General features: G+C 42.0%; 2 protein-coding genes across 11 annotated transcripts in view; both read left to right on the forward strand.

Annotated features, from left to right (window-relative positions):
* The window catches only part of vps50 (VPS50 EARP/GARPII complex subunit), a 79,308-nt gene extending 68,138 nt beyond the window's left edge, over window positions 1-11,170 (forward strand). For all 4 annotated transcript variants that reach the window (XM_061812726.1, XM_061812892.1, XM_061812811.1 and 1 more), the window contains 4 exons: window positions 1,584-1,742; window positions 4,668-4,789; window positions 9,695-9,884; window positions 10,249-11,170. In XM_061812726.1, the coding sequence (XP_061668710.1) occupies window positions 1,584-1,742; window positions 4,668-4,789; window positions 9,695-9,884; window positions 10,249-10,368 (591 nt within the window). In that variant the 3' untranslated portion in view covers window positions 10,369-11,170. The remainder of the gene's footprint in view (window positions 1-1,583; window positions 1,743-4,667; window positions 4,790-9,694; window positions 9,885-10,248) is intronic.
* Window positions 11,171-13,643: 2,473 nt separating this feature from the next.
* Window positions 13,644-25,557, forward strand: part of gngt1 (guanine nucleotide binding protein (G protein), gamma transducing activity polypeptide 1) — a 65,731-nt gene continuing 53,817 nt past the window's right edge. For 3 of the 7 annotated variants that reach the window (XR_009794029.1, XR_009794021.1, XM_061813208.1), the window contains exons 1-2: window positions 15,798-15,997; window positions 19,680-19,830. The gene's annotated coding sequence lies outside the window, so the exon portion shown is untranslated. Of the gene's footprint in view, window positions 13,749-15,797; window positions 15,998-19,650; window positions 25,547-25,557 lie in introns of those variants that run through there. The other 4 variants (XR_009793963.1, XR_009794010.1, XR_009793983.1 and 1 more) reach the window with 4 other exon arrangements.

The following is a 25,557-nucleotide window of genomic DNA, read 5'->3' on the forward strand; positions in this document are numbered from 1 at the left end:
CACGTACAGACAGACTATATGCATGCGTCTGCCTCATACTGCTTCTATTAGGGGTTCTCAAATTCAACCAGACTCACATTTTGCCGTAGTCATTAAGTCATGGCCCACTTTAAAAGAGACTGAGCATTTCTTCTTTTAAAAGAAAAAATATAGCTGGTGCTCAACTCAATGAACAGGCGAATCATTTTTAGACAGGTACTTCATTTCATTGTAGTGGCTCGGTACTCTCAAACATTGTGTGCAGTCATCAAACACAGTGAAAACTAAACAGCAGAGGTTCCCAATTTTTTTTACAGGCCCCCCCTTTTTGGAGGTGAAATTTTCTGCTACTCCCACTGCTTGAAAATTTTCAGCTCCCCCTCCCGATTGCAAAAAATATTCCTGGGGAATCAACAAAAACATGAACAACGACTGGATGTAACTTATTAATGAAGTGTTCTTGGTAGCCAGTGTTCCCATCCTGGGGGTGTGTGCTCTCCAGTTTGAAAAACACTAAAATAAATACATAAATATAGGGTGCGTGGGACTTTACTCAACCAATGTGAAGTGTCTCCCTTGGGGTAGCCCGTTGGGGGTGCCTTTGGAGTTTGGGCGTACAGAATCCCCTGATACAAACTGTTCTGTACCTGTGCAACCGATGTCAAGAGCTTTAGTCCGCATTGCCGGCAGTAAGTCAGACTCGTTTCCAGCGAGGTTTTGGCTCCACAAAGCCTGCCCTTTGTCACCGATTCTGTTTGTAACTTTTATGGACAAATTTTGCAGCCACATCCAAGTCGAAGAGGGGGTCCGCATTGGTGGCCTCAGTTTTGCATCTCTGCTTTTGCAGATGATGAAGTTCTCGAGTGGTTAGCGTCCAAGTTTAAAACAGTTGGGATGAGAATCAGCACCTCTAAATCTGAGACCATGGTCCTCAGACAGAAATGGATGGCGTCCCCTTTCCGGGCCAGGGATGAGATCCTTACCCAATTGGAGGAGTTCAAATATCTTGGGGTCTTGTACACGAATGATGGAAGAATGGAACGACAGGTGGATCTCCGCAGTGTCTGCATTGATGCGGGGTCCGTTGTACTACGCCGATAGGCGAAACTCTCAATTTACCAGTGGATCCACATTCGTACCTTCACCTATAGTCACGAACTGTGGGTCATGACCGAAAGAACAAGATCCCAAACACAAATGGGCGAAATGAAGTTTCTCTGCAGGGTATCTGGGCTGTCCCTTAGAGATAAGGTGAGAATCTTGGTCATGTGGGAGGGGCTCAGAGTAGAGCAGCTGCTACTCCATATTGAGAGGAACCAGATGAGGTGGCTGCTCAGGATGCCTCCTGAGGTATTCCGGGCATGTCCCACTGGTAGGAGACACCAGGGATGATCCAGGACACGCTGGAGAAACTATATCTCCAGGCCGGCCTGGGAGCCCCTCAGGATCCCCCCGGAAGAGCTGGATTTAGTGGCTGTGGAGAGGGAAGTATGGACGTCCCTGCTAAAGCTATTGCCCCTGCGACCCGACCTTGGATAAGCAGAAGGAAATGGATAGATGAATGGCTTAGGAACACACTAATAATTCCCTCATCCTTCCCTCAGACAGTGTCAACAGCAAGTGAACTGCGGAAGCCCATATACTGGATCGTGGCAGCCAAGGCCATCGACTACGAGCAGATGTTGCTCCTGATGTCCGGCGTTAAATGGGACATTAAAGAGATCATGTCCCAGCATAACATATATGTGGATGTCCTCTTAAAGGTAATGTTCCTAAAGAAATATGCGTGTGATGTTGTCACTGACTCTTGTTTGATGAGTTTTTTTTGTTGTTTTTGTCTAACATTGTGTCTCACATTAGTCTTCAGCCATTGAACTTATCCCAGCTGATATTTGAACAAGCATTCACACTTTCAGACAAGAGTCAAACCCTACTGCTAACCACTATTCCTCTTTGTTGCCCTTAATTTGATAAATATTATTGTTGGAACCAGATTTTTGAGTTGATTAAAATTCATACTACATAGTAAAATGAAATGTCTTATACAAATGGAATGATTTAAGCAATTTAAGATATACAATATTATACTTCTCGGCTGTACCTTGAGCTCATGTGGATTCATTTTCCCCCCACAAACATTTTTTTACAGCTATTATTATTGGTGTAACTTACTTATTCTCCTTTGACACACACTCGCTCCTTTCACACAGACGGAAAACAAACTGAAAATTTGATTATTTTCACTGAGCCAAAAGGCAGCAGGTCATGCTGAGCAAAGTTTTTTTTTTCTTCAACTTGGCGATGAATTGCATTTGTTGTCAAAGATGATGCATAATTTTTAATCCAATATAGTCTCTGTTTTCGGTTTAGTTTTATTATTATTATTATTTGTGCCCATGTTCATATACAGTGGACGACATCAGGCTTTCATTTCTTTGCAGAATATTAAACAAAATAGCATTTACAAATTGAATGAATTGTGGCGCCGAGGTGTGATCACGTGAGTCAAAATAAAAACTCATCACCCACTTTTTTGGGGGGGGACAAAAGTCACCATGTGCAAATCAATTTGACTTCCAAAAACTATTACTTGGGATGATGTGAACTTTAAAATGTAAGGTGAACTATCGAGTGGAATTCAGATCTCCATTTAAGTTACTGGCATTTTTTTTTCCACTGAAGTGAAAGTAACCCACTAAATATGTATCTCTGTGCATGCTCAGCATGCATTTTGCATCGGAGAGCCTGAGACCGAGAGGTCACAAAAGGTTAGCGGGGGTGTGCAATTGCGGACAAGACCCACATACCTGTGAAGGTATGCGTTAATTCTCATGTACTCCTAAAAGTCCACGGATTACATATTTATGAATGGAATCATATATAATAAAATATTAAAAGGAAAAAGTTATTTTGTCCTGAAAAAGAACTTCAACTCACCTCTTCAATTCCCGCATGGCTCACAGATCTTTGTCCGTTTCTAGCAGCGCTGCACTTAAGCCTGACTCATTTAGCTTATGGGCTGAATTGCTTTGGAGACAAATCCCAGAGTCACTGGGCAGCGTTAAATCCCTGACGGTGTCAAAATGGTCCACTTGATGGACTGACACGGTGCATATTACAACTAGCATGTACCTTTACCCATCGGGCGCTAATAACCTACTCTAACAACTTGTCAGATACACATAATCCGTCCACATTCTGCCGTTTTGCATTGATTGAAAGGAGCGTGCCACATTTTTTTTTGTTATACTGCACAGAGGGAGATATTTTATTCATGAATTCAGGTTTTTACCACCAGCATTCAACAATGACATTGATTTGCATATAAAGTGGCATGGAGATGCTGTGGCCGCCCAAATTACTTCATTGAGAAAATGCTGACGTAAGAAACTATTGTGATGCCGTTTAAGAGTAAATAACATTTCATTCTACGATGCCAAATTAAATACAGTTGTGTGTGCCAGCTATCAAGGTTCCATTTTTCTATTGTTTGAATAAAAAAATAGTTTGAGTTGGAATCCCAGCTCTTACCCTCCTTTGTGGAATTTGCTTGTTTCCTTGTGGCTGTATACCTAGATTGAAATGAAGACTCTAAATTGTCTGAAGGTGTGAATGTTGTCTATATGTGATCTGTGATGACTGACGACTAGTTCGTGGTGTACCATTCCTCTCACCCAATACATAGGAGAGGGCAAGTGCAATGGATTGGTGTATGTACGGAGAGATAGGCTCTTGCCTAAAACTAAATGATTAATCATAGCATCTACCAATAGGATATGGCTACTCAGGATTTTTCTTCTTTTGTCTCGTAATCCCGAAAAATTGAACTGGACTCTTCTTGATCGTTGAATGCCTATCACTTTTTAATCCAAAAGAGTTCTTCAGTTTGAAATTTTAACTGCAGAGTCTTTGGCGAGGTTTGTTATAGTCGGTAGATGTAGGTGCCGAATGAAAAATGAAGTACTTAAAAATAATTTTGGAATAGACAGTGACGGCATCTTCAACAATCAAGAAGAGTCCAGTTGCTTCGATTTCACTTTTGTGGATTGCCATGACCTGGATGATGGCGGATCTACAAATTTTCTTACTGTACTTGACAGTCTGAAAACCAGATAGTGGCTGCCAGATATATTTATGAATATATAAACACTCACCCAGTAGATGAATAAGGATATGCACATATGGCAGGGGTTCTTTCATGCAAGTCAGAAAGGGTGCGATGACAGTAACGATCTATGAATGCATTTATTCCCTTTAAAATGTAAGAAAGAAATCATACTGTAGGCGCTGGCGTGCATTTGCTGTTTTCCTATTAAATTGGTTTATCTAGAAAAATCTATTCCAGTCACACTGCAAGCTGCTGCCTTGAGAAAAGAGATCTTTTAAACTGTATTGTTATACCTCTATTTTCCGTATAAGATTTAGAATTGCCAAAAGATGGGAGGAAGTGGGGTGGGGGGTGGCAAATTGGCTAGATTTTCAATGGATAACAAAGGATAAAATCAGTAAAGAGGTGAATCTGTATTTGACAAATTGCAAGGGAGCACAAGACATTAAAGACTGTAATTAATGGGAACACTTTGGAAAAGTCTTTTTTTGTTCCAGTATGACTGCAACAGGGTCTGTTGTCAAAAAGTTAGCTTTTTGATAAACAGTATCTGTCTTGTGTCTGTTTCCTTAACCAAAAGGAGTTTGAGATGTTCAGCCAGCGGCTTGCCGACATCTCGCGACATGTGCCTCTCCCACTGCCCGTGTCCAACGTCCTCTGGGAGCACTGCATCCGCTTGGCGAACAGAACTCTTGTAGAGGGGTAAGATCATCTCATGAAATATAAACGGTGGCTATTTTAACCCCAGTTAGTCCAGTTATCCAGTATTTGAGGTATTCTAACAATCTCTCTAAAGTTTTGCCTTTTCATTTGTGCTGACTTTCTGTTCATTGTGGTCATCTTGGACTTTTTAAAGCCCTGAAGTCAGTCTGAGTCAGCTCTACTATCCTACCCAAGCAAAAGACTTTTTGGCATGTAAAATATACAGTATATCCTTCGGATTGTTGCTGTTTCGTTGTGCAGTGTATGTGTGTAACATATCTGTGATTGGTATAATGTGTTATATAGTGAGACTGACTATAAAAATGCAATTTTTAGCATGCACAAAATAGTGGCATTGATTCAATGTGTGGGGGAAAATTAGTCCATAGTGACAAAAAAGTTTGCTACATTTGTTGACTTTGATAAACAGTTGACAGTCTACCCTACCAAGGGTTTCTCATAATAATATTTCTTAGAACGACCAGAGATTAAGCAATGTATTACTGTATTTTCCGCACTATAAGGCGCACCTTCAATGCATGGCCTGTATGAAAACCCTTTTTTTTTTTTTCATATATAAGGCGCACAGAATAAACGCTGCAGTAGAGGCTGGGGTTACGTTATCCATCCATTAGATGAAGCTGCACTAAAGGCTCAACATTGATCCATATATAAGGCGCTCCAAATAACAAGGCGCACAGTTGGTTTTTGAGAAAGTTAAAGGCTTTTAAGTACGTACGCCTTATAGCGTGGAAAATACAGTACCTTTTTCTCTGTGGAGAATATAATAATCACTATTTCCACAGCCATAAACTATTCCAAGGAAGCCTATATACGGTACGTGAAAGAAGATAAATCAGCATTTACGTATTTTCACATCCACACCACATTAAAATTCAGAAATCCTCCCAAATATGATGTTGTCATTCACCAAGACGAAGACTTCTACACAGTATACGTCCGGCCCACACAAGAGTGGTGCTGACTTACTTTGCATCTTCCTTTGGGATTACCCTGCCACAAAACAACTCTACAGGCATGTTGTCTCCCTTTACTTTGCTTTACTGCTGTCTTTTCCAGGCTCATTTGGGAATTGCATGACATGGGCCGCTCGCACAAACTGTAAAATGCTCTTGACACATCTCTTTGCAATGCATTTCATCACTTTTGGTCTTGTACGGGTCAGATATGCCTCCTGATAGGTGACAGGAATGGTTTGCGTGTTTTTTTCGTTTTTGTTTTTATTTTTCAACACTACCTGCGTCCTCGTGGTCGAGTGGATGTGTGGAGTGGCTTGTTACATTGGAGGTGTGATGAAGCCCTCTCATCTCTCACGGCACATTTCCGAGTCTTTACCAGCTTTGCCGTGACGAGACGAGAGGCTGCAGTCAACCGCGGTTTCAACGACTTTTGTCGACGGCTGCATTTAGCTTTTGAGGGTGTGTGTGTGTGTGGGGGGGGGGGGGGGGGAATGTGCATTAGCGGAATAAAGATCGACATTACCGCAGAGGAAATTTTTGGACTTTTCATCACATTGAGTAAATTCATTTCAGAGCGTATCTCATTATGATTGGAAGTCTCGAATCCATATCATTTCTGTCTCACCAATTGTCAATTTTTGAACTTTTTTTCCTCTTTCTGCCTGCATTCACATTTTGTCTACCCAGCTCTCTTTTTTCTTTGACATCTAAATGTTTCTTTTACCGTTTTCACAATAAAGAAAAAAAGTGCTGCAATTTTTTTTCCCCCATGCATATATTTGAAACACGTAAAGCACCATTTTGCTCCATTTCCCCTCCATCTGATAAAAGCATATGCCAATGAAAGATAACCCTCGTTATGGTTCGAGCAAGGTCGAAGCCATCCTGAGTTATTTTAACATTACAAGATAAGACCTTACTGGTACCTAAACAGTCACGGTTAATCAAATTATAAGGTCCTCTTTTTATCGCTTCTGTGCCTTATCCCACATATTTATTTCAGTTTTGATATGTGGTCATTTAATCCAACTACAATAAATGAATGATAGGATGATTTATTGATATGCAAAAATAAGTTCTTCAGGAGTGCTTTTTTTAAGGTCCTGCGGTGAGGAAACAAGAATTGTAATACGGCTGAGAAAAAAAAGACAATTTTATCATTGACTGTGTTCTGAACCCATTTTGTATTATATGCCGCAATTTGCTACCCAAGGAGTCCACTGTGCCCTCAAAAGTGCTTCGCCGCATGGAGACGGGCTCCCAATCGCTCAAGTTGTTCATTATACACTTCATTATGCGGTCAGATAGTCCTATCATGCGAAATTGTTAGAATCATGGCAGTGCATTTAAGATAAGTCTAAAGTGCAAAATCTTTTAGCATTTCCACCCACATACATGCGATTGGAACATTGCACATTCTTTTCAAAATCCACACATGAACAAAAATGTACCAAATGTCTTGTTTCTTTATTTGGAAAGTGAAGGGAATCAGCTAGTGTCTGCATGCTTAAAAACATTAACTGTTTAAACTGAAAAATTCTTGAATCCACAGACTTGGAAGTCTGGACAAATTGAATTAGCATACATATTACTATAAACATAAACTTCAAACACATGCGACTACATCACACAGAGTTTGCAACACTGCTCACAGCCAATGGGAATTTTCTATTTTCTTCTTGGTCTTACTGAAGTTCCATCTCTTCCAGTAGAGTACAGTACTGCTCAGCATGTTGTAGTATTACTGAACGCAGGCAACCTAAATTCAGTCTACTCTATAAACCCGTAAACCCAACTATGAAATGTACAATGAAGAAAATATGTATTTGAACACCCTGGTATAATGCAAGTTCTCCCACTTAGAAATTGTGGAGGGGTCTAAAATTTTCATCGTAGGTGCTTGTCCATTGTGAGAGATAATGTTAAAAATAAAAAAAACAGAATCCAGAAATCACAATGCATGATTTTTTTTTTCATTAACGATTTGTGTGACGCAGCTGCAAATAAAAATTTGAACACCTGTTAATATATGGTGCAGTAGCCTTTGTTCGACATTACAGAGGTGAAACGTTTTCTGTAGTTGTTCACCAGGTTTGCGCACACTGCAGGAGGGATTTTTGCCCACTCCTCCACACAGATCTTTTCGAGATCGTCTGATCTAGATTTCTAGGTTTCTGAGCTGTCGCTGAGAAACATGTTGTTTCAGCTCCCTCCAAAGATTTTCTATTGGGTTTAGATCTGGAGACTAGCTAGGCCACACCAGAACCTTGAATGCTATTTACGGAGCCACTCCTTGGTTTTCCTGGCTGTGTGCTTCGGGTCATTGTCATGTTGAAAGACCCATTTTCAATGCTCTGACTGAGGGAAAGAGGTTGTTCCCCAAAATCTTACAATACATGGCCACGGCCATCCTCCCCTTAATACAGTGCAGTCGTCCTGTCCCATGTGCAGAAAAACACCCTCAAAGCATGATGCTCCCATGCCCATGCTTCACATTAGGGATGGTGTTCTTGGGATGGAACTCATCATTCGTCTTCCTCCAAACACGGTTAGTGGAATTATGACCAAAAATTCCATTTTGGTCTCATCTGACCACAACACTTTCTCCCATGACTCCTCTGTATCATCCAAGTGGTCATTGGCTAACTTAAGATGGGGCTTGACATGTGCTGGTTTAATCACGGGAACCTTCCGTGCCATGCAGGATTTCAAACCATGACGTCTTCGTGTATTACCAACAGTCACCTCGGAAATGGTGGTCCCAGCTCTTTTCAGGTCATTGACCAAGTCCTGTCGTGTAATCCTGGACTGATTTCTCACCTTTGTAAGGATCATTGAGACCTCACGAGGTGATATCTTCCATGGGGCTCCACTCCGATTGAGATTGACCGTCATGTTTAACTTCTTCCATTTTCTAATGATTGCTCCAACAGTGGACCTTTTTTTCACCAAGCTTCTTGGCAATTTCTCCGAAGCCCTTTCCAGCTGTGTGGAGTTGTACAATTTTGTCTCTGGTGTCTTTGGACAGCTCTTTGGTTTTGGCCATGTTACAAGTTTGAATCTTACTGATTTGTATGGGGTGGACAGGTGTCTTTATGCAGCTCACGATCTCACACGGGTGCATCTGATTCAGGATAATACATGGAGTGAAGGTGGACTTTTAAAGGCGGACTAACAGGGTCAGAATTATAGCTGGTAGACAGGTGTTCAAATATTTATTTGCAGCTGTATCACACAAATAAATCTTTCAAAAAATCACAGATTGTGATTTCTGGATTTTTCTTTTTAGATGATCTCTCTCACAGTGGACATGTACCTACAATGAAGATTTCAGAAACCTCCATGATTTCAAAGTGGGAGAACTTGCAATATAGCAGGGTGTTCAAATACTTATTTTCTTCACTGTACTTATAGTCCACGGAGAGAAATGATCATAGCTGATTTCAATTAGTAATTGACTGTCAACCAGTTCAGGGTCCGCCTTTCCCCCAAAGTCAGCTGGGCTATGCCGCAACCCTAATGAAGATAAGCATGATGGAAAATGAATGGCTGGATACTTAATCTCAAATTCAACTTTAAAAGAACATTCACTTTCCTTCACAGCTTTAAATCCTCATTTGTCACATTAAAAGCAAAAATTTTGATGGAGTCAAGCAGAGCTACTCCAAGTTTGGATAACGTCAGCTTTCTGACGACAAGTTCCGAACACCGTTTGGCTCGTTGCGCCTCCGTGGCACAAGAGCGTCTGTGAAATGAAAGTAGCGACGTGCCATCTGGCAACAAGAGCGCCGCAAAATTGTGGCCGGCTCGCCAGAATCGGCTCCGTTGTCGTTTAGGAAGGCAAAAGTGAAATAATGAGGACAATCTCCAGCGGCAAGGCACAAGCACGTGTGAATTGCTTTTTTTTTCCTGCCCTGTTTTGCAGCTATGCTAACGTGAAGAAATGTAGCAACGAGGGGCGGGCCCTGATGCAGCTGGATTTCCAGCAGTTTTTGATGAAATTGGAGAAGCTGACTGACCTGAGGCCCATTCCTGATAAGGAGTTTGTTGAGATCTACATCAAAGCCTACTACCTGACAGAGAACGATATGGAGCAATTCATCAAGAACCACAGGGTAGGGCCTCCGTCCTCGTGTTTGTACTCGTAGGCATATGCGGTACTACTTTTCTTACTTGCGTTCTTCCTGAGACCGGACTGGCAGTTTTCCTCGAGGCCAGTGTTGCTCTTTTAGCAGTCAAATTTAAGCGTGGTGGTGAAAAACAAATTCTTGCAGTTATATAATACAGATGTGGGAAAAATATGGCTCAGGGGTGACATAAGGCCCTTAATCCATTTTTCCCCCCTTCTCCTCCTATTTGATTAGATAAAGTGAGCATTTAAAAAGAAATCCATTATGATATTTGACAATGCTGGTCAAGTTTCACTTGCATCGATCTGATTTCATCTTTGTTGTTGTTTTTTTGTTCTGTTCTTTTCAGGAGTACTCCATGAAGCAGCTGGCAAACCTGGTGAACGTTTGTTTGGGCACTCACATAAACAAGAAGGCCCGGCAGAAACTTCTGGCCGCCATTGATGACATAGACAGACCCAAGAGATAGATCGCACCCCAAATTGTGCCGTGCAGCTGGCTGACATGTAGAAACAGTAAACCAAGTGAATCCTCTGATATTAAGCAAATGCTTGTTAAGATGGATGTAATCATTCATATCTGTACGGCAACTCACATTAACCTTTTTTTTTTTTTTTTTTTAAATCATGTGATTTCCTTGAACTTGCTCTCTTCCTTTCCAATTAGCTACAACGACAACTGGAATTAATCATGTATTAATTTAGAAAATCAAATGATTGCACTTTTTTTGTTGTTGTTAAAATATACTAGTTATACATTATGCACTCCAGCTCATGCAGACATAAATATTTCTGCATGAATGGCTCCTGCTTGCCTTCTTGTTAGTTTTGTGGAAGAATCTTTAATATAATATTGATTTACAGTTGTATGTAAACCACTTATAATTGACGAGCTTCACTTTTATGTGGGAATTATGTGATTTCAGGGTTATATGACGACTTTGCAATGGAATAGTGTACAATGCTAGGTTGGATTTATTGTGATGAGCAAAATGAATCTATACATCTATGTATCGCTCATTGTGCAACAACGCCAGAGGAGAATCGTGCAAATGTGAATGTTTTGAACAATGTCTGTATTTATTTACGGCTCCCTGCCTTCATTTTGCTGTTTTATATAATAACCAGTGGACGTGTCCTGTGCTGTTTCCCCCATTTCATGGAATTCGTCAAATGCAAATAGAACTCACCATTTAACAATTTGTCAGTGCTAAAAATTGCGGTTGAGTGGAATTACGGAGTCATTCCACGATAATAAACCCGTTAAAAATGCCCACATGCTGTATTGAATTGTTCGCTTGTATTCTTCCGATGATGAGATTGAATTCCAGGATTCATGGATATTTTTGTGTGTGTGCGCAGCAGCAGTCTCATCAAAATATTGTGTTACCATTTAATAATCCTGCAATCCATTGTAATGATGCTACCATCGACCAGGAGCCGAATTTTTTTTTTTTTTTTTGGGGGGTGTGGGGTGGTAAATAAATTTAGCTCATAGTTCTACACTGTACTGCACTCGTGATTTGCATTCCTCAGTATATATATATATATATATATATATATATATATATATATATATATATATTCCATTTTCACATGATGTAGATTCAAAGGCCAATTTTTTTTTATTTTTGTCCTTGTGCACATGCAGGTGCTTGTGAGGCTCCCCCGCTCCTGCAGTGCAATAGTGCTTGTTACCTGTGCAGATAATGAATAAAAAAAGAGCGCGAGAGCCCAAGTGCTCTTTGCACCTGCATTGTTTGTCCCTCTCCGCCAAAATCCATGAGCCAATCTCTCACCTTTGAAAAGAATCACCGCAGCTGACCTCTATTGTTCCCACATTCGCACGTATTCATGTACTGTAGGAATAGAAATGAACATAACAGCAGATGCGCATACAGGGTAAGTGAAGCTTCGGGATAGTTTGGATAAGATTAACATGTTTGAATAACATTAGTGATAGCAATGAGAGAAATTATAATAACTAATGGACTGCAAGGCCTTTTGACATAACGGAAATAATATACAAACCCGTAATAGCACGCAACTGTGGCAACAATTGAATCAATGTTCAGAGAATATCGTGACGTGACGACTCACCACTATCAATGCGTCCGGCAGCAGCGCGAACTTCGGGTCGCTTCATTTCACTTCACAGTCTCTGCTGAAGTGCTGTTGACCTTACACATTTGGATTCACACTATATTGAACAGGTTGAAAATGTGCAATTGTCGGCCCCGTCTGTTTTGCAAGCAGATTGCAGGGGTGTAATGTATCTCGAATTTAGCCCGCTAATTGGTACGTGTGTACAATGCTGAACTGCCGCACTATTTAAATTTCTTCTCCCTGGTTTCTCGCAATTAAATCATTAGCGGCACTGTGCGCTGTTTGGGAAAACCCCGCTATTAATCGCGGGACTATTATTAGAGCGGAGGCAACAATTTGAATCCACACTGTACATTAAGGAATGTTTTTTTTTTTCATGGCGCTCTCCATCATATGGCATTTTCAAGTTGTTTGCACAGTCATAGCTTTTATCAGGCTGCAAATGGGGAGCGACGTGGCAAATTCGCAGAGGTCGCCACGTCCATTATGACGGAGGAGGCGATGCGTGATTCATTTTGCGCATCTTGAGAGGCTCTCTTAAGTCGTCGCTTGTGACCCCTCACGGTTTCATTCTACACTCGAGCAAATATATACTTTGAGATACTTGCAGCGCTTCGCCCACTCTTTGTCAAGGCTCAAAGCTCGGGAGAACATAAACTAGAACGACGTTTGCACTTTCTGCGTCGCAATAACTGGATATGTTGCGTAGAGCGCATTTGTTTGCATCCATTTTCTGAGCTGCTTATCCTCACGAGGGGCACAGGAGTGCGGGAAGCTTATCCTAGCTGTCATCGGGCAGGAGGCGGCGTATATCCTCGCATTTGTGTCACGACATGATTCAACTGGCATTGCTCTGTCGTTTAACAATGACTTGATGAAATTACATCAGCGGGGAGGGGGGGGGGTAAAAAAAAAAGTGAAAGACAAATTGAAATTTTGCTCCAGATATTCTGCCAAAATGAACAATCTATTCAACAAGACACAAGTAGTAGACACAATTGATTCGCTTTACACTATGTGGCAGACCAGATCTGGCCCCCGGGCCTAGAGTTGGAATTTAGGACGAACGGCATCCACAATTGGCTTCACGCCTCGGAGGCGAGGACGGTGCTTGCGCAGCTTTTCATAACGCACCCCGATGAATGCAAATGTCTGACCTTTCCATCGAGAAAAAGCCGCTAAACGACCCGTCGAGAGCGAGGAAACGATGTACGCCATCAGTTCGCGTTCCGCGCGCACACGGCTCCGGTTAATTCAATGAACGTTGTCATGTAGCTGAATTGAAATAACGCCGGTGATTCCCCGTCTCGTTGACTGGCGTCAGAGATGAAGACGGCTAATTGGACGCGCTTGCTTCGGCTGCGACGGCGCAGCTTTGAGAACGTTGCTCCGGCGGGCGGGCAGCCGCTGCTAATTTGCTGCCTGACTAGCCGAGTTGGGGCGGAACAAATGTTGTGCGTTCAACGACGTGAGCAGAGCGGTGTGAGCGCTTTGAGCGCGGCCCTACGCTCAACGCTGACAACACGAGCAAACACTTGAGGTTCAACTGGATTCCAGATTCCTCGTTATTACCAAACATCATTTTGGTTTCCGTATGTAAACTTTTAGGTCTATGTTTTTTCTTCACTTGGTCTGATTATATTGTCTACGTTTCGCAAATGAATTGCCTTTCCCAGGTCATCTGCTGCTCCAACCATTTTGTTTAACAACCTCAGTGCCATGTGACTCACACCCGCGAGTGAAGGTGAGACACCGCAAAACCTACACGAGGCGAGTGGGCGCTAAACCGAACAAAACAGTTGTCACGAATAATAATTCCACATAATAGTCAAGGTGCGGACCACTCTTCCTCATTGCAAACAGGACAAAGGGCATAAGAAATAGCCGCACGCTTCATTTGTGTTGCCATCCGGCATTGTCCTCATGAAGGTTGCGCGTGAGATGGAGTTTATCCTAGCTGACTTTGGGGCGAGAGGCGGGTTACACCCTGAATTGGTCACAATTACTCTTTGGGCAATTTAGTCTCGAATTTGCCCCACATGGATGTTATTCTTTCTGATTTTTTTTTTTTTTTTACTTGACACTCTCTCAATAGTGGAGAAAAATTATACTAAATATATTTACATTTTACATTTAGGAATTACAGGGAAAAAAAGCAATTCTGGGGAGAAAAAAATCCTGGGAATGCTTTATGCTTCATTACCATAAAACGTTCAAGCTGTGGCCTGCACACTAGAGTATTTGTCGAAAGTAGGTGCCAGCATCAATTGCGGGTTTAACGGAGCCCGAGTCCGCCTCACACTGTGACATCTCGGCTTTAATTGACAATTACCGCCACCATCTTGGCTTCTCGTTGTGAGAGAGCAGGCGAGTGCGTTAAGCCGCATGGCCGAGGCAAACGCGTACAAGGACGGCCATCTGGGATCTTTATTTGTTAAAAATGAAAAACAGATACGTACGAGTAAGTGCAAAACTGTGAGCGAGGAATCTCTTAAATTGAAAAGATTCAACTAAGTCTGGCTTTCGAGTCCTCAATTTGAATTAAACAATGATGATTAAGGTTTCAGGTAAGTGTATTCCATTCATTCCATTCTAACATTATTGGATGGAAAAAAATGAAAGCATTTTAGCCACATTTTTAGCTTTAATTCAATGGACATTGTGGTGCTTCTTCTGGTGTTGGTCACCTCAGGGCGGTATAATCCAGATAATTTGGATCAACCTTGACACAGTCAAAGCTCCTCAATAAGCCACAGTAATATTATTCATACTTTGCAGAGGAGAAAGAATATGAGCCTGTGAGAATATACATAACTATTATCAGTACACATGTCAGTTCACTATTTGTATTCAAATATCCATTGCTGAAATGGTAATCACCCATGCTATTTTAATTTGCTCGTCTATGGTCTTTTCCATTATATTAGCATTAAACTATTGCATTTTTAATCATTTATGTGGTTGTTTTAAATGCACACCATCCAATTTGTTCAACATTTAGTTCAGCAATCAAGTTCAACACAGTGGACGACTGGCTAGCACATCTGCCTCAAAGTTCTGAGGATCGGTGTCATGAGCAAGGCTTGGCCACTGTCAAGAGGGGCGTGGCCACGCCACTGCTCTGACAGCTGTTTCACATTGGCACTGTAATTAGACAGACATTTACCGTATTTTCCGAGACTAATTTTATTAAAAGCTGCCAGTGCGCCTTATAATAAGGTGCGCCTTATATATGGATTGATATTGAGCCTTTAGTGCAGCTCCATCTAATGGATGCATAATGTAACCCCAGCCTCTACTGTAGCATCTATTCTATGCGCATTATAATGCGGTGCGCCTTATACATGAAAAAAAGTTTTTAAATAGGCCATTTATTGGAGGTGCGCCTTATAGTGCGGAAAACACGGTGAGTTGGCGTTTTTGTCACTGCCATTTGCCAGTTCTTTGCCTTGCGTTAGTGACTTTGCACCGTGTTACCGTGTGCGGACACAACTTCTGAAATAAAACCCACTGGACATTATGCCTTTGCCTCGGAGTCCTGCATTTGGGTCCTCCTCCGCACCGATTGCTCGTGACAATCGGGGTTCAAATCTGTATCAGATTTGAGTAACTGACCTACAATCAAAAAGCACAAATGTATAATTGTCTGGGTTTTTAAAACAAAATAATGAACTCGATCAAACAGTGACACGCAGTCGTTTGCTCTATGTGTAATGTTTTGTTTCCAGCGGCCAGGGCGGTCTACAGGAGTGTTAGATTCAATCACACTCATTCAGGGGCTCTGCACCTGCAACCCCGCACACCCCAAAAAAAATCAACACACACACCCTAGCCGATTAGAAGCACCTGTGTTTCCAAAATGGTCGCTGCAGTCAGCGAGGACGCCACACAATGGGCCCAAACCAAACCATTTTGCATCTGTGTGGAACTAAAAGCCACTAGAGTGAATATAATTTGAAAAACCAAAACAGTTAAAGGGATTCCAGTCTGGAGGTATGTAATATTTTGCCAAAAGGCAGGTCAGTTTACCATAGTTTACTTTTTTTGTTTGTTGTGAACTAACTCAATCCCAAAAACTATCAACAATGATTCTTCATGCTCGTCATCCAGTTTTCTCATTATGTATTGCCATCAACTCCCCTCATTGGATGTTTACGTGATGTTGGTAATCTAAATAAGTAAACCCTTGGAGAATGGAGCTCATTTATGAAATATGGACATAGCAGCTGTTGTTGCATTTCTTTCCTGGATACTCCCACAGTGAATGAAGAGCTTGAGAGTTCGGGGGACCTGCGCTGAATGTGAGCGCTTCCCACATGTCCGCCGACCGCTGTTATAATTACACATTTTAAATGAATGCAGGATTAGGTTTGAGGTCTCGCTGGCTGAAAATGATGCATTCAGTAGCACGTGTGCTTCAGTCAGTTGTTCCAATTTAGTGAAACTTTTTTTTTTTTTTTTAATGTGACAGGCTTTATCTTTATCTTTCTTCCCATCAGGAAGCTCAATCAGTAATGTTACTAAATGGTCGCCATGGGGATCATGGTTGAAGCCATTGCATGGTAGAGGAATGGGTGAGTGGGAGGGATGCAACAATCGACCCCACCCCTCCAACATTGACCCACGGCAGTGGTGTCTACGAGCAAGCCATCATAATACCAAGGAGTGCTCCAGTGTGTGCCATTGAGTGTGGATATTTGCGTTTAGCACTGTGATGACTTAATCAAAACCAGATGATGCATTTGGTGAATATCATTTGACGTTCTACTAGATTAAAAATAATGCTCTTTTGTTTCACTCCAAGCTACTTTGATGAATGGAAATCCATACGATGTCATTCGGCCTGTATGAGGCATGAAGGTGACATAAACCTATTTACAAACAACATGAAAGAAAACAATAAGCCTGCATCATCCATTTTTAATGTACTTTTTTTTTTTTAAGATGAGTTTTTGCGTGAAAGTTCAGTCCAGGCATGCGGCGTAACAATTCGTTTGCTGGATACCGTCCACCAGCAGAAGTGCTGCAGGGTCCCCCGAAAATTAATTTTGCATTACAAATCTCATCAGCGTCTAACAAGTGCTGAAGGAAGGATGTGATTGAGGAGGTTATCGCCTTTGTGAAATATAAAGGGGAAGCCCGAGCGGCGAAATGGACCGATCGTCACGCCGCAGAGCTCGCTGATTTGATTTGAAGTTCATGCTGGATAAGAGAGAATTGATTAGGCTGCTTGTGATGTCATCAGAATGTTTGATGGTTCAGTTTGGCAACAGGCACTGATGAATGACAACAGACTAATATAGCAACTTTTTCGCTTGGGGGGGGGCGACTAATCTAGTAAGCAGAACCTTTTGAAAGCATTCGCCTAACAGTTCTGAGGTCCTGGGGTCGATCTCGGCACCGCCTGTGTGGAGTTTGCATGTTCTCCCCGTGCCTGCGTGGGTTTTCTCTGGGCATTCCGGTTTCCTCCCACTTCCCAAAAACATGCAACATTAATTGGAGATTAAATTGCCCCTAGGTGTGATTGCGAGTGCGGCTGTTTGTCTCGATGTGCCCTGCGATTGGCTGGCGACCACTTCAGGGTGTACCCCGCCTCCTGCCTGTTGACAGCTGGGATAGGCTCCAGCACTCCCTGCGACCCTTGTGAGGATAAGCGGCAAAATAAAATTGATGTATGCAGTTGTTTGGTGAGGAAATCAACAATTAAGCGACGGTCGGATTCCAGGTCATTTCCCATTTTTTCGAATGTTTATCTGATTTTTCTACGTCGATGGATTATGATTTTTTTTTTTCCTCCCCAAATCTGACCCAGGCCTTTTTTTTGTATTTAACTATAAATTCGATAAGTATCCAATCATCAACGGCATCAAAATACGTTCGAATTGATAAATACAAGCAAATCCTGGCACTTGATTCTTCCTCCACAGATCATTTGACAAATATACACATTACGAAAAGGTCTTTTTTTATTTTCTTTCCTTCATTTCTGTCACATCCACTTGGAGAAGATGAGAACGCCTCGAGTGTGTCGTTTCCCGGCTTCGTCGCGGATGAAGACAAATGCGGCAGCTCCACGATCAGCTTTGGGGCATCGTAATACGTTCATAATTTTGAGCTTTGGATAACGATCTTTCGGTAATGCGTCAAAAGGGCTTTGCGCGCACAAAGCTCGTTTAGAATCATTTGAGTGGGGGCCACATGATGATGAAAGAGGACTTATTTCATGAAGTTATCCCTCGTGCTATCTGCATAGAATTGTGGGATGGAGTCCAATGCAAAAGATCCAATAAAAACATTGATTGCGGCCTTGCTGATGTGACCTTTAGGTAACAATCAATGAATCCGCGTCGTCGAGCAACTGACGATTCCTGCACGGAACGTTCCGGACTGAATGCGCTTGATGGGCCAGTGCGCTCGACTGTTTGAAGGCGTCCAGCCGCTTTTGGCGAGTTCCGACTCATTCGGGCTATCGCTCGCGAGCAGATCCCGGCTGTGCTGAAGATTAGGCCCGGCGAGCGAAGACTTCGATGGTTCGATTTTTGTTTTCTTTGAAGCAGCTGCAGGGAGCCCCGCGGGGGGAGGGGGGGGGGGTCTCGTCTCTCACATTATGCACATTAGATGGCTGCCATGCATTTATGCATAATGACTGAGTGGAATTGTAACGTTTTTAAAAACTGAATTTAGATGTGAGGGAGCTTCAATCCACCCATCCATTTTCTTAGCCGGTTATCCTCACAAGGGTCGTGGGAGTGCTGGAGCCTATCCCAGTTGTCAACGGGCAGGAGGGGGGGTACACCCTGACCTGGTCGCCAGCCGATCGCAGGGCACATCCAGACAAACAGCCACACTCACAATCACACCTAGGGACAATTTAGCGTATCCGATTAATGTTGCAAGTTTTTGGGATGTGGGAGGAAACCGGAATGCCCGGAGGAAACCCACACAGGCACGGAGAGAACATGCAAATTCCACACAGGCGGGTTCAACCCAGAACCTCAGAACTGTAAGGCCAATGCTTTCTAGCGGCTCCACCGTGCCGCTGGCTTTCTTCTCATCTCCTTAAAACGGTTTGAGCCAATGAGCCATAGTTACGTAATCTATTAATAATGTAATGTAGTTCCAATACTTTTGCAGTTTTATTCCAAGCAAGTTTTAACTGTGCATGCAATAAAATCCCCACTTTTTTGGTCTTTATTCCTACTGTATGCGTATATTGCCCGTCTGTTGCAATAAATGAAGCAAGAATGCAACGGGGCTTGTAACTTTTTGACAGCCCCTCGTTAACAGGGCACGGAAATGAATAAAATTATCAAAACGTGCCGGTCAGACGTACAGCCTGCACTACACACTGAATAAACTCATTTGTGCTCTGCCCTCGTTTCAATTCTGGCCATCTATTGTCTAATTAGAGCCGGAGTACATTGGAAAAGGTCATTTAGCCTGTTAGCACAAATTATGCACACGGAAGATCATTTTCTGCAAATCTAAACTTCTTTCTTTTCATTTTGATTGCTGCTCATTAGAGCTACTGAGCCGATCTTTCAGACCACACATAAAAATAACCAATTATTTTAAATATTTACATTGAATACATGGATTCAGTGGACATGCTGAACGCTCTTTTTGTTTTTATTTTGCCTGCTCAGGATGACTTCTGTGGCCAATCTCTCTGCAGGTTGCTGTCGCGCTGGAATCATCCAGAACCTCCGTCAAACGCCAGACAAAGCCGAGCGCTGTCGCAAGTCCACCTTGCGACGACACGACAGTAATTCCAAGCAATATACTGTGACTTTGTGCAAAATGCAGTTCTTGAGCAGAGCAACACGGTATGCATAAAATTAGGGAGCTTTTCCTGCTCATTGTAGTCCTCCGTCCAAATCCTCATAACTAAGACGCTTTGCATACAGTTAGAATATTACTACAGAAGATCTGTTCCAGGATTTTTTTTTTTTTTTTTTTTTGTGTGATGAGAGTTGAGAGACAATATTTATCAGAGGCGTGAAGAAACAGCTCCACAGGCGTCAAACCCCATCAGCATTACCGCCGGCATCATCGTCACTTCATCAAGCTCATAAGACCAGTGAATGAATTCAAAGGAGGGGGGTTTGTCGTCTTCTCTTGGCGGTGTCATTAGGATGCAGCAGAGCCTGAAATTGCACATTTTACACCGCCATCTCCAGCAAGGCGGAAATTATGGGCACAAAAGGAGTGAATGCGGCGCCCTCGGTACGATAACAACCGGGACTTTGAGGTGTTTAGATGAAATGCCGGTCGATTCCGACCTGCGTCAGCCATCAGATGCGGCCGCTGGTGCTGTGAAAGGAACCTTCTTAGTAGAAAAGAGGCTGGATCACAAAGTGGTAGACCAAGTGGAGTAAAACCACCTTTTTTTTTTCTTTTTCACAGCTTACTGAACCCCTTCAGACCTGAAAAATGAACTACAGTGGTGCCTAGAGATATGAATGACCAGAGGTACAAGCGCTCGCTTGGCCATTTTAAAAGAAAAATGTATTTGTTTTCGCTTTGACTTGCAAGGGCTAAACGGTGGCACTGAACTCAACTCTGTTCTTGACAAGAGGAAGTTCGGAAGATCGTAAACGATTTTTCCAAAAAGTCAAGATGCTCGTTGCCACGTTCAGTTGGAGTTTACTGTCAAACAAACTACGGGACAAAGAAAATTACAGATTGTTTACTTAAAACAACTACACAACTGCCTTAGTCTGCGAGCTCAATGATAACACATTGTGGAATGCCATAAACAGGCGAACAAATAGCGGGTGTGGTGGTGTTGCAGGCCTTCGAGCAATCTATTTGAAAACAAAAGGTGCAGTCACACGTGCAGACAGGATATTCCAATAATTATGTGTAATTTTTTTTTCATCCCTTAGAAAAAAAAAAACAATCATTACTGCAGTTTACTGAGTCAGAGTAGTTGTGAAATTTTTCGTCTGCAGGGAAAAAATATTTGTGGATATGTTTTGAGATAAGAGCCTGGGCACGGAATAGATTAAAGTTGTATCTCAAGGCACCACTGCCTTGGGCAAGTAGCCCACCAACAAAATTAAATAAAATAGCCCTTATATTAATAACTGGTGAACATTTTAAATACAGTATTTATGAAGTTTTTTTTCCTGGAATTCTTCTACAAGATTGAAAGGCAGCAACAAAAAAAGTCATATTTCATTTCATAAGCTCAATACTTATATGGCATGGAAAAAACATGACTCAGCCGGGCTTTTACAAAGTGCATTTTTAAAACATCACATTAGCGATGATGTCAGTCAAAGCCGAGTGAGACCAGGAGACAAAAGGAAACCACAGAAATCCACCAAACGGGTATCACAGTGCAGAAATCATACACAGGATTTTGACTTGACTTAAAATAAAAAAATAAAAACAAAAATTAAAAAAAAATGGGTTGCAACTTGCACATACACAGCTAATCTACACAGAGCCTTATTTTAAAAATGAGTGGGAAATATGCTAAAATAAATACCTCAGTAAATTCTTTACCAAAGATTGATTGTCACTTCTTTCTAACCGGCAACAAAGTAAATGACAATGAGTATTGCATGGGTACATATTTCCATGACACGGTTGTCTTCTAAAGCGCTTGAAAGTTGTTTCTTTCTTTCTTTTTTTTAAAATATATATATATATATTTACTGTACTTTGCCCCTTCTCCTTCTGTTATTATTATTCACCTCTTTAGACAGAAAATATGTGCGTTTGTCATCAAAAGATGAATATGAAAAAAAGATCCAGCTTTTATTTGCATTTTTAGATTAAAAGTATTGGAACTGATAGTGACTCGGATTTTATTTGCGATTCCTCCACGTGATCATTGAAATAATCAAACGTTTGCATTCTACCTTTCGTAGTACGCTTCCAGGCTACTTTCTCTCCAGTCTCCTCTTTATCAGGTAAAATGCATGTTTGATGGGATTTAAGTCGGGAGATTGACTTCATTTAGGACTTTTACTTGCTGTATGATGAAAGATCTCACAGTCAGTTTGGTTGTCTTTCTTAAAATTGGCGTACAAAATGTTTCTGAGGAGTTTTGATTCGTCGCAAACATCGTTACTGCAATGTGAAGTAGTGGGATTTTCCCGCAAGGAACCGGGTTATTACCTCACATGAGTTGTAGCAGACGAGCTTGTATCGTTACGATCATGAGCCGATCCTTTCTTTTCTCCAATATTTTCCGTTCTCTGATAAAGGTTCATCTTAGGCTCATCAACTCGTACATTTTTTTTCTGTTTCTGTACTTTTTTGGGGCAAATTCCAGACGGTTCTTCCTATTCTGAAAGGATATATCCCTTCTACCAATAGGTCATGTAATATGTACTTTATTTTGAAAATGTGATGTTAAATCCTCTCTCATTTAATATTGTTTTGAGAAGATTTTTATCCACAACTATGAATTTTCAGGGGCGCTGCTATTTTCGCGAGTCACCTGACTTACGTGCACAGATGTGACGTGTAAGGTGCGCACCAAAGGCTCGATTACATTATGCCCAGCGCTGATTTCTCGGATTTATCCTCATCTGATGAAGAAATAGCAGTATCGGTTGATCGGGAAGACGGAGGAATACTTCCATACGGATTTGAACCTGTGGCTGTAATTAATGTTAAAATTTCGGATGGTTCTTTGGGCGGGTCTGAGTACTCGGAAGCCTTCGCGCGGGCCGGCAGTCGGGGATGGTTATATGGACGGGAATGACGCGGAGTCTGACGAGCGAGCTCCGGTGGCTGTCGCGAGCTGAGCTTCCAGGTGGCAGAGGCCGTTAGCCCCGGATGGCGAAGCTAGGCTAAAGGCCTCCGCTGCCACCGAAGGCGGGCCACGAGCTCTGGCGGCGGGCTGGGAGCCGAGCATCGGTGGTGGTGGAGGCCTTTGGCCTAGCTTGGGCGTCCGTGGCTAATGAAGCAGGCGGCGCCGGGCCACAAGCCAAGCTTCCGGGCGGCGGAGGCAAGTAGCCCCGGACACCGAATCTCGGCTAAAGGCCTCCGCCACCACCGAAGCTCGGCTAAAGGCCTCCGCCACCTGAAAACTTGGATCGCGGCCCGCCGCCGGAGCGTCAGTCTCTGCGTCATTCCTGTCCAAAGAACCAGATCATGTGACTTGCGAAAATGGCAGCGCCCTTGAAAATTTGTAATTGTCGATTAATAATCTTCTCAAAACATTATTAAATAAGGGAGGATTTAACATCACTCATATATTACATGACTTGGATACATTGTTTATGCAAAGCACTGGATTTCCCTTTTTAAGTTGTGTTCTGAATCCAGATGCAAATACCTGGAAATAAAAGCTGAACAGTTGCACTCTCGTCATGTTAATCTTCTGAATTGAAGCACCAACATGTTCAGTCTACTGTAAAAATAATAAAGAAATTGGCCTCACTGTTCAAATTTTTGGGAGGACAGCATATTTATTTTGTATCCTTTTTTTTTTTTTTTTTTCCTGCACATTAAGCTTCTGCTGGCTTCTCAGGCCTGTGACGTTGACCATCAGCGAAATAGCAAAGCAGTTTTGTTTGTATTATCACAGGAAAGACATGACACACTAGACTTGTGAATGAGAAATGATAATGAAATATTAAGAAAAAACAGAATAATTAAAAAAAAAATCTAAAGTCCTCTCAAATGACTGGAATGGGAAGGTAAATTCCTTTGTTTTTGTTGTACTATAGTGAAGCCATTTGGATTTCAGATTAAAAGATGAATATGAGACAAAATTTCAGAATTCCAGCTTTTATTTCACGGTATTTACATGTAGATGTGTTAAACGACTCAGGCCACCCACTTTTCAAGTAAGCAAACGTATTGGAACAGATTTTGTATGTTTCTGGGGGTTTCTCCTTTCAATCTCTTCAGAAGGCAAAATGCATGCTCTATTGGATTAAGGTCGGATGATTGACTCGGGTGGTCTAAGACTGTCTACTTTTTCCTCCTGATGAAGTCCTTAGCTGTGTTAGCAGTGTGTTTTTGGTCTCTGTCTTGTTACATGATGAAGCATCTCCTGATTTGTTTGGATACATTTTTATGTAAATTTCCAGACAAAATGGTCTGCTACCATCATGAGTTATATCACCAATCAAACCTAGTGAGGCCATTCCAGAAGCAGCCATGCCTTTACCTCCAGCATGTTGTTTTGGATCACAAGCAGATAATTTCTTTCTCCATACTTTGGGCTTTCCATCATTTTGGTAGAGAGGTTAAACTCAACCCACTCAGTCCTGAAAACTTTGTTGGATCATCTCTGTACTTGGCAAAAATCCAATCTGGCCTTTTGATTCTTTTTGCTGGTGAGTTGTTTGCATCTTGTGGTACGACCCGTTGACTGTATATATTCTCTCCAAGTCTTAAATTAGGGTACTTTCCCCCCTGCCTTGTGGAGTTTGGCAGTGACATCACTGACTCTCGGGTGTCTCTTCACGGCTCTCACAATATTTCTCTCAGCAACTGCTGTTGATACCCTTGGCCGAGCTGCTCGATGTCTTTTGCACGGTACGCCAGTAGTTCCTCTCTTTTTCAGGACATTCCAAATTATTTGTTCAAAGGCTGTGGTCAATATTCTTCTCCCGACTTCAAAACTATTTGCTTTTCTTTCATAGACAGCTCTGCGGTCTTCACGTTTGCTTAATGACAAATGCAGTTTTCACAGGTGGAAGCCACAGGCAAAAACGAGCCCGACAAATATTTAAGTAATCATTCTATGATGCAACACTTGAGCAACTAGTAACACCCGTCAGTCGTACGTGTAAATACTTTTGCTAGTTTGAAAGTCGGGTGGCTTCAAACAAAATGTGCTCTCCTGTGTTAACACATCTGGGTGTAAATAATAGCTGGAATTCTGAACTTTTATTTCATATTCATCATTTCATTGATTTTTTTAAACTCGTTTCTTTCGTATCCAGCAAAACAAAGGAGCTGACTTTGCCGTTCCAATACTTTGGGAGGGACCTGCTAAAATTTGTATGTACACTATTCCAGAGCTTTAAAAGTGAATGATTACTTGGTAAGTTTTCGTGGCACGTGACCAGACTGGTGTTGCTGGTATATTGTAACTGTGGACATGTGTGGATTGAGGGTATAAAAATTCTACACACCCCTGAGCACATGTCAGGTTATTGTGAGAAAAGTGAGCGTGAGATGAATTCATTATATATGTGTGTGTGTATTTATGTATGTGTGTTTGTATATATATGTCATGTCATTATCCAAGCCACTTATCCTCACAAGGGTTGCGGGAAAGCCGGAGCCTATCCCAGCTAGCGTCGGGCGAAAGGTGGACTGCACCCTGAACTGGTCGCCAGTCAGTCACAGGGCAGATATCGACACCATCACTGAGCGGGAATCGATTCCACCCTGCCTGCGCCAAAGTCAGGCGTGTGTACCACTACACAATCAGTTCTCTATCTATCTATCTATCTATCTAGCTATCTATCTATCTATCTATCTATCTATCTATCTATCTATCTATCTATCTATCTATCTATCTATCTATCTATCTATCTATCTATCTATCTATCTATCTATCTATCTATCTA

This window comes from Syngnathoides biaculeatus, chromosome 1 (assembly GCF_019802595.1).
Source record: "Syngnathoides biaculeatus isolate LvHL_M chromosome 1, ASM1980259v1, whole genome shotgun sequence".
Taxonomy (NCBI): Eukaryota; Metazoa; Chordata; class Actinopteri; order Syngnathiformes; family Syngnathidae; genus Syngnathoides; species Syngnathoides biaculeatus.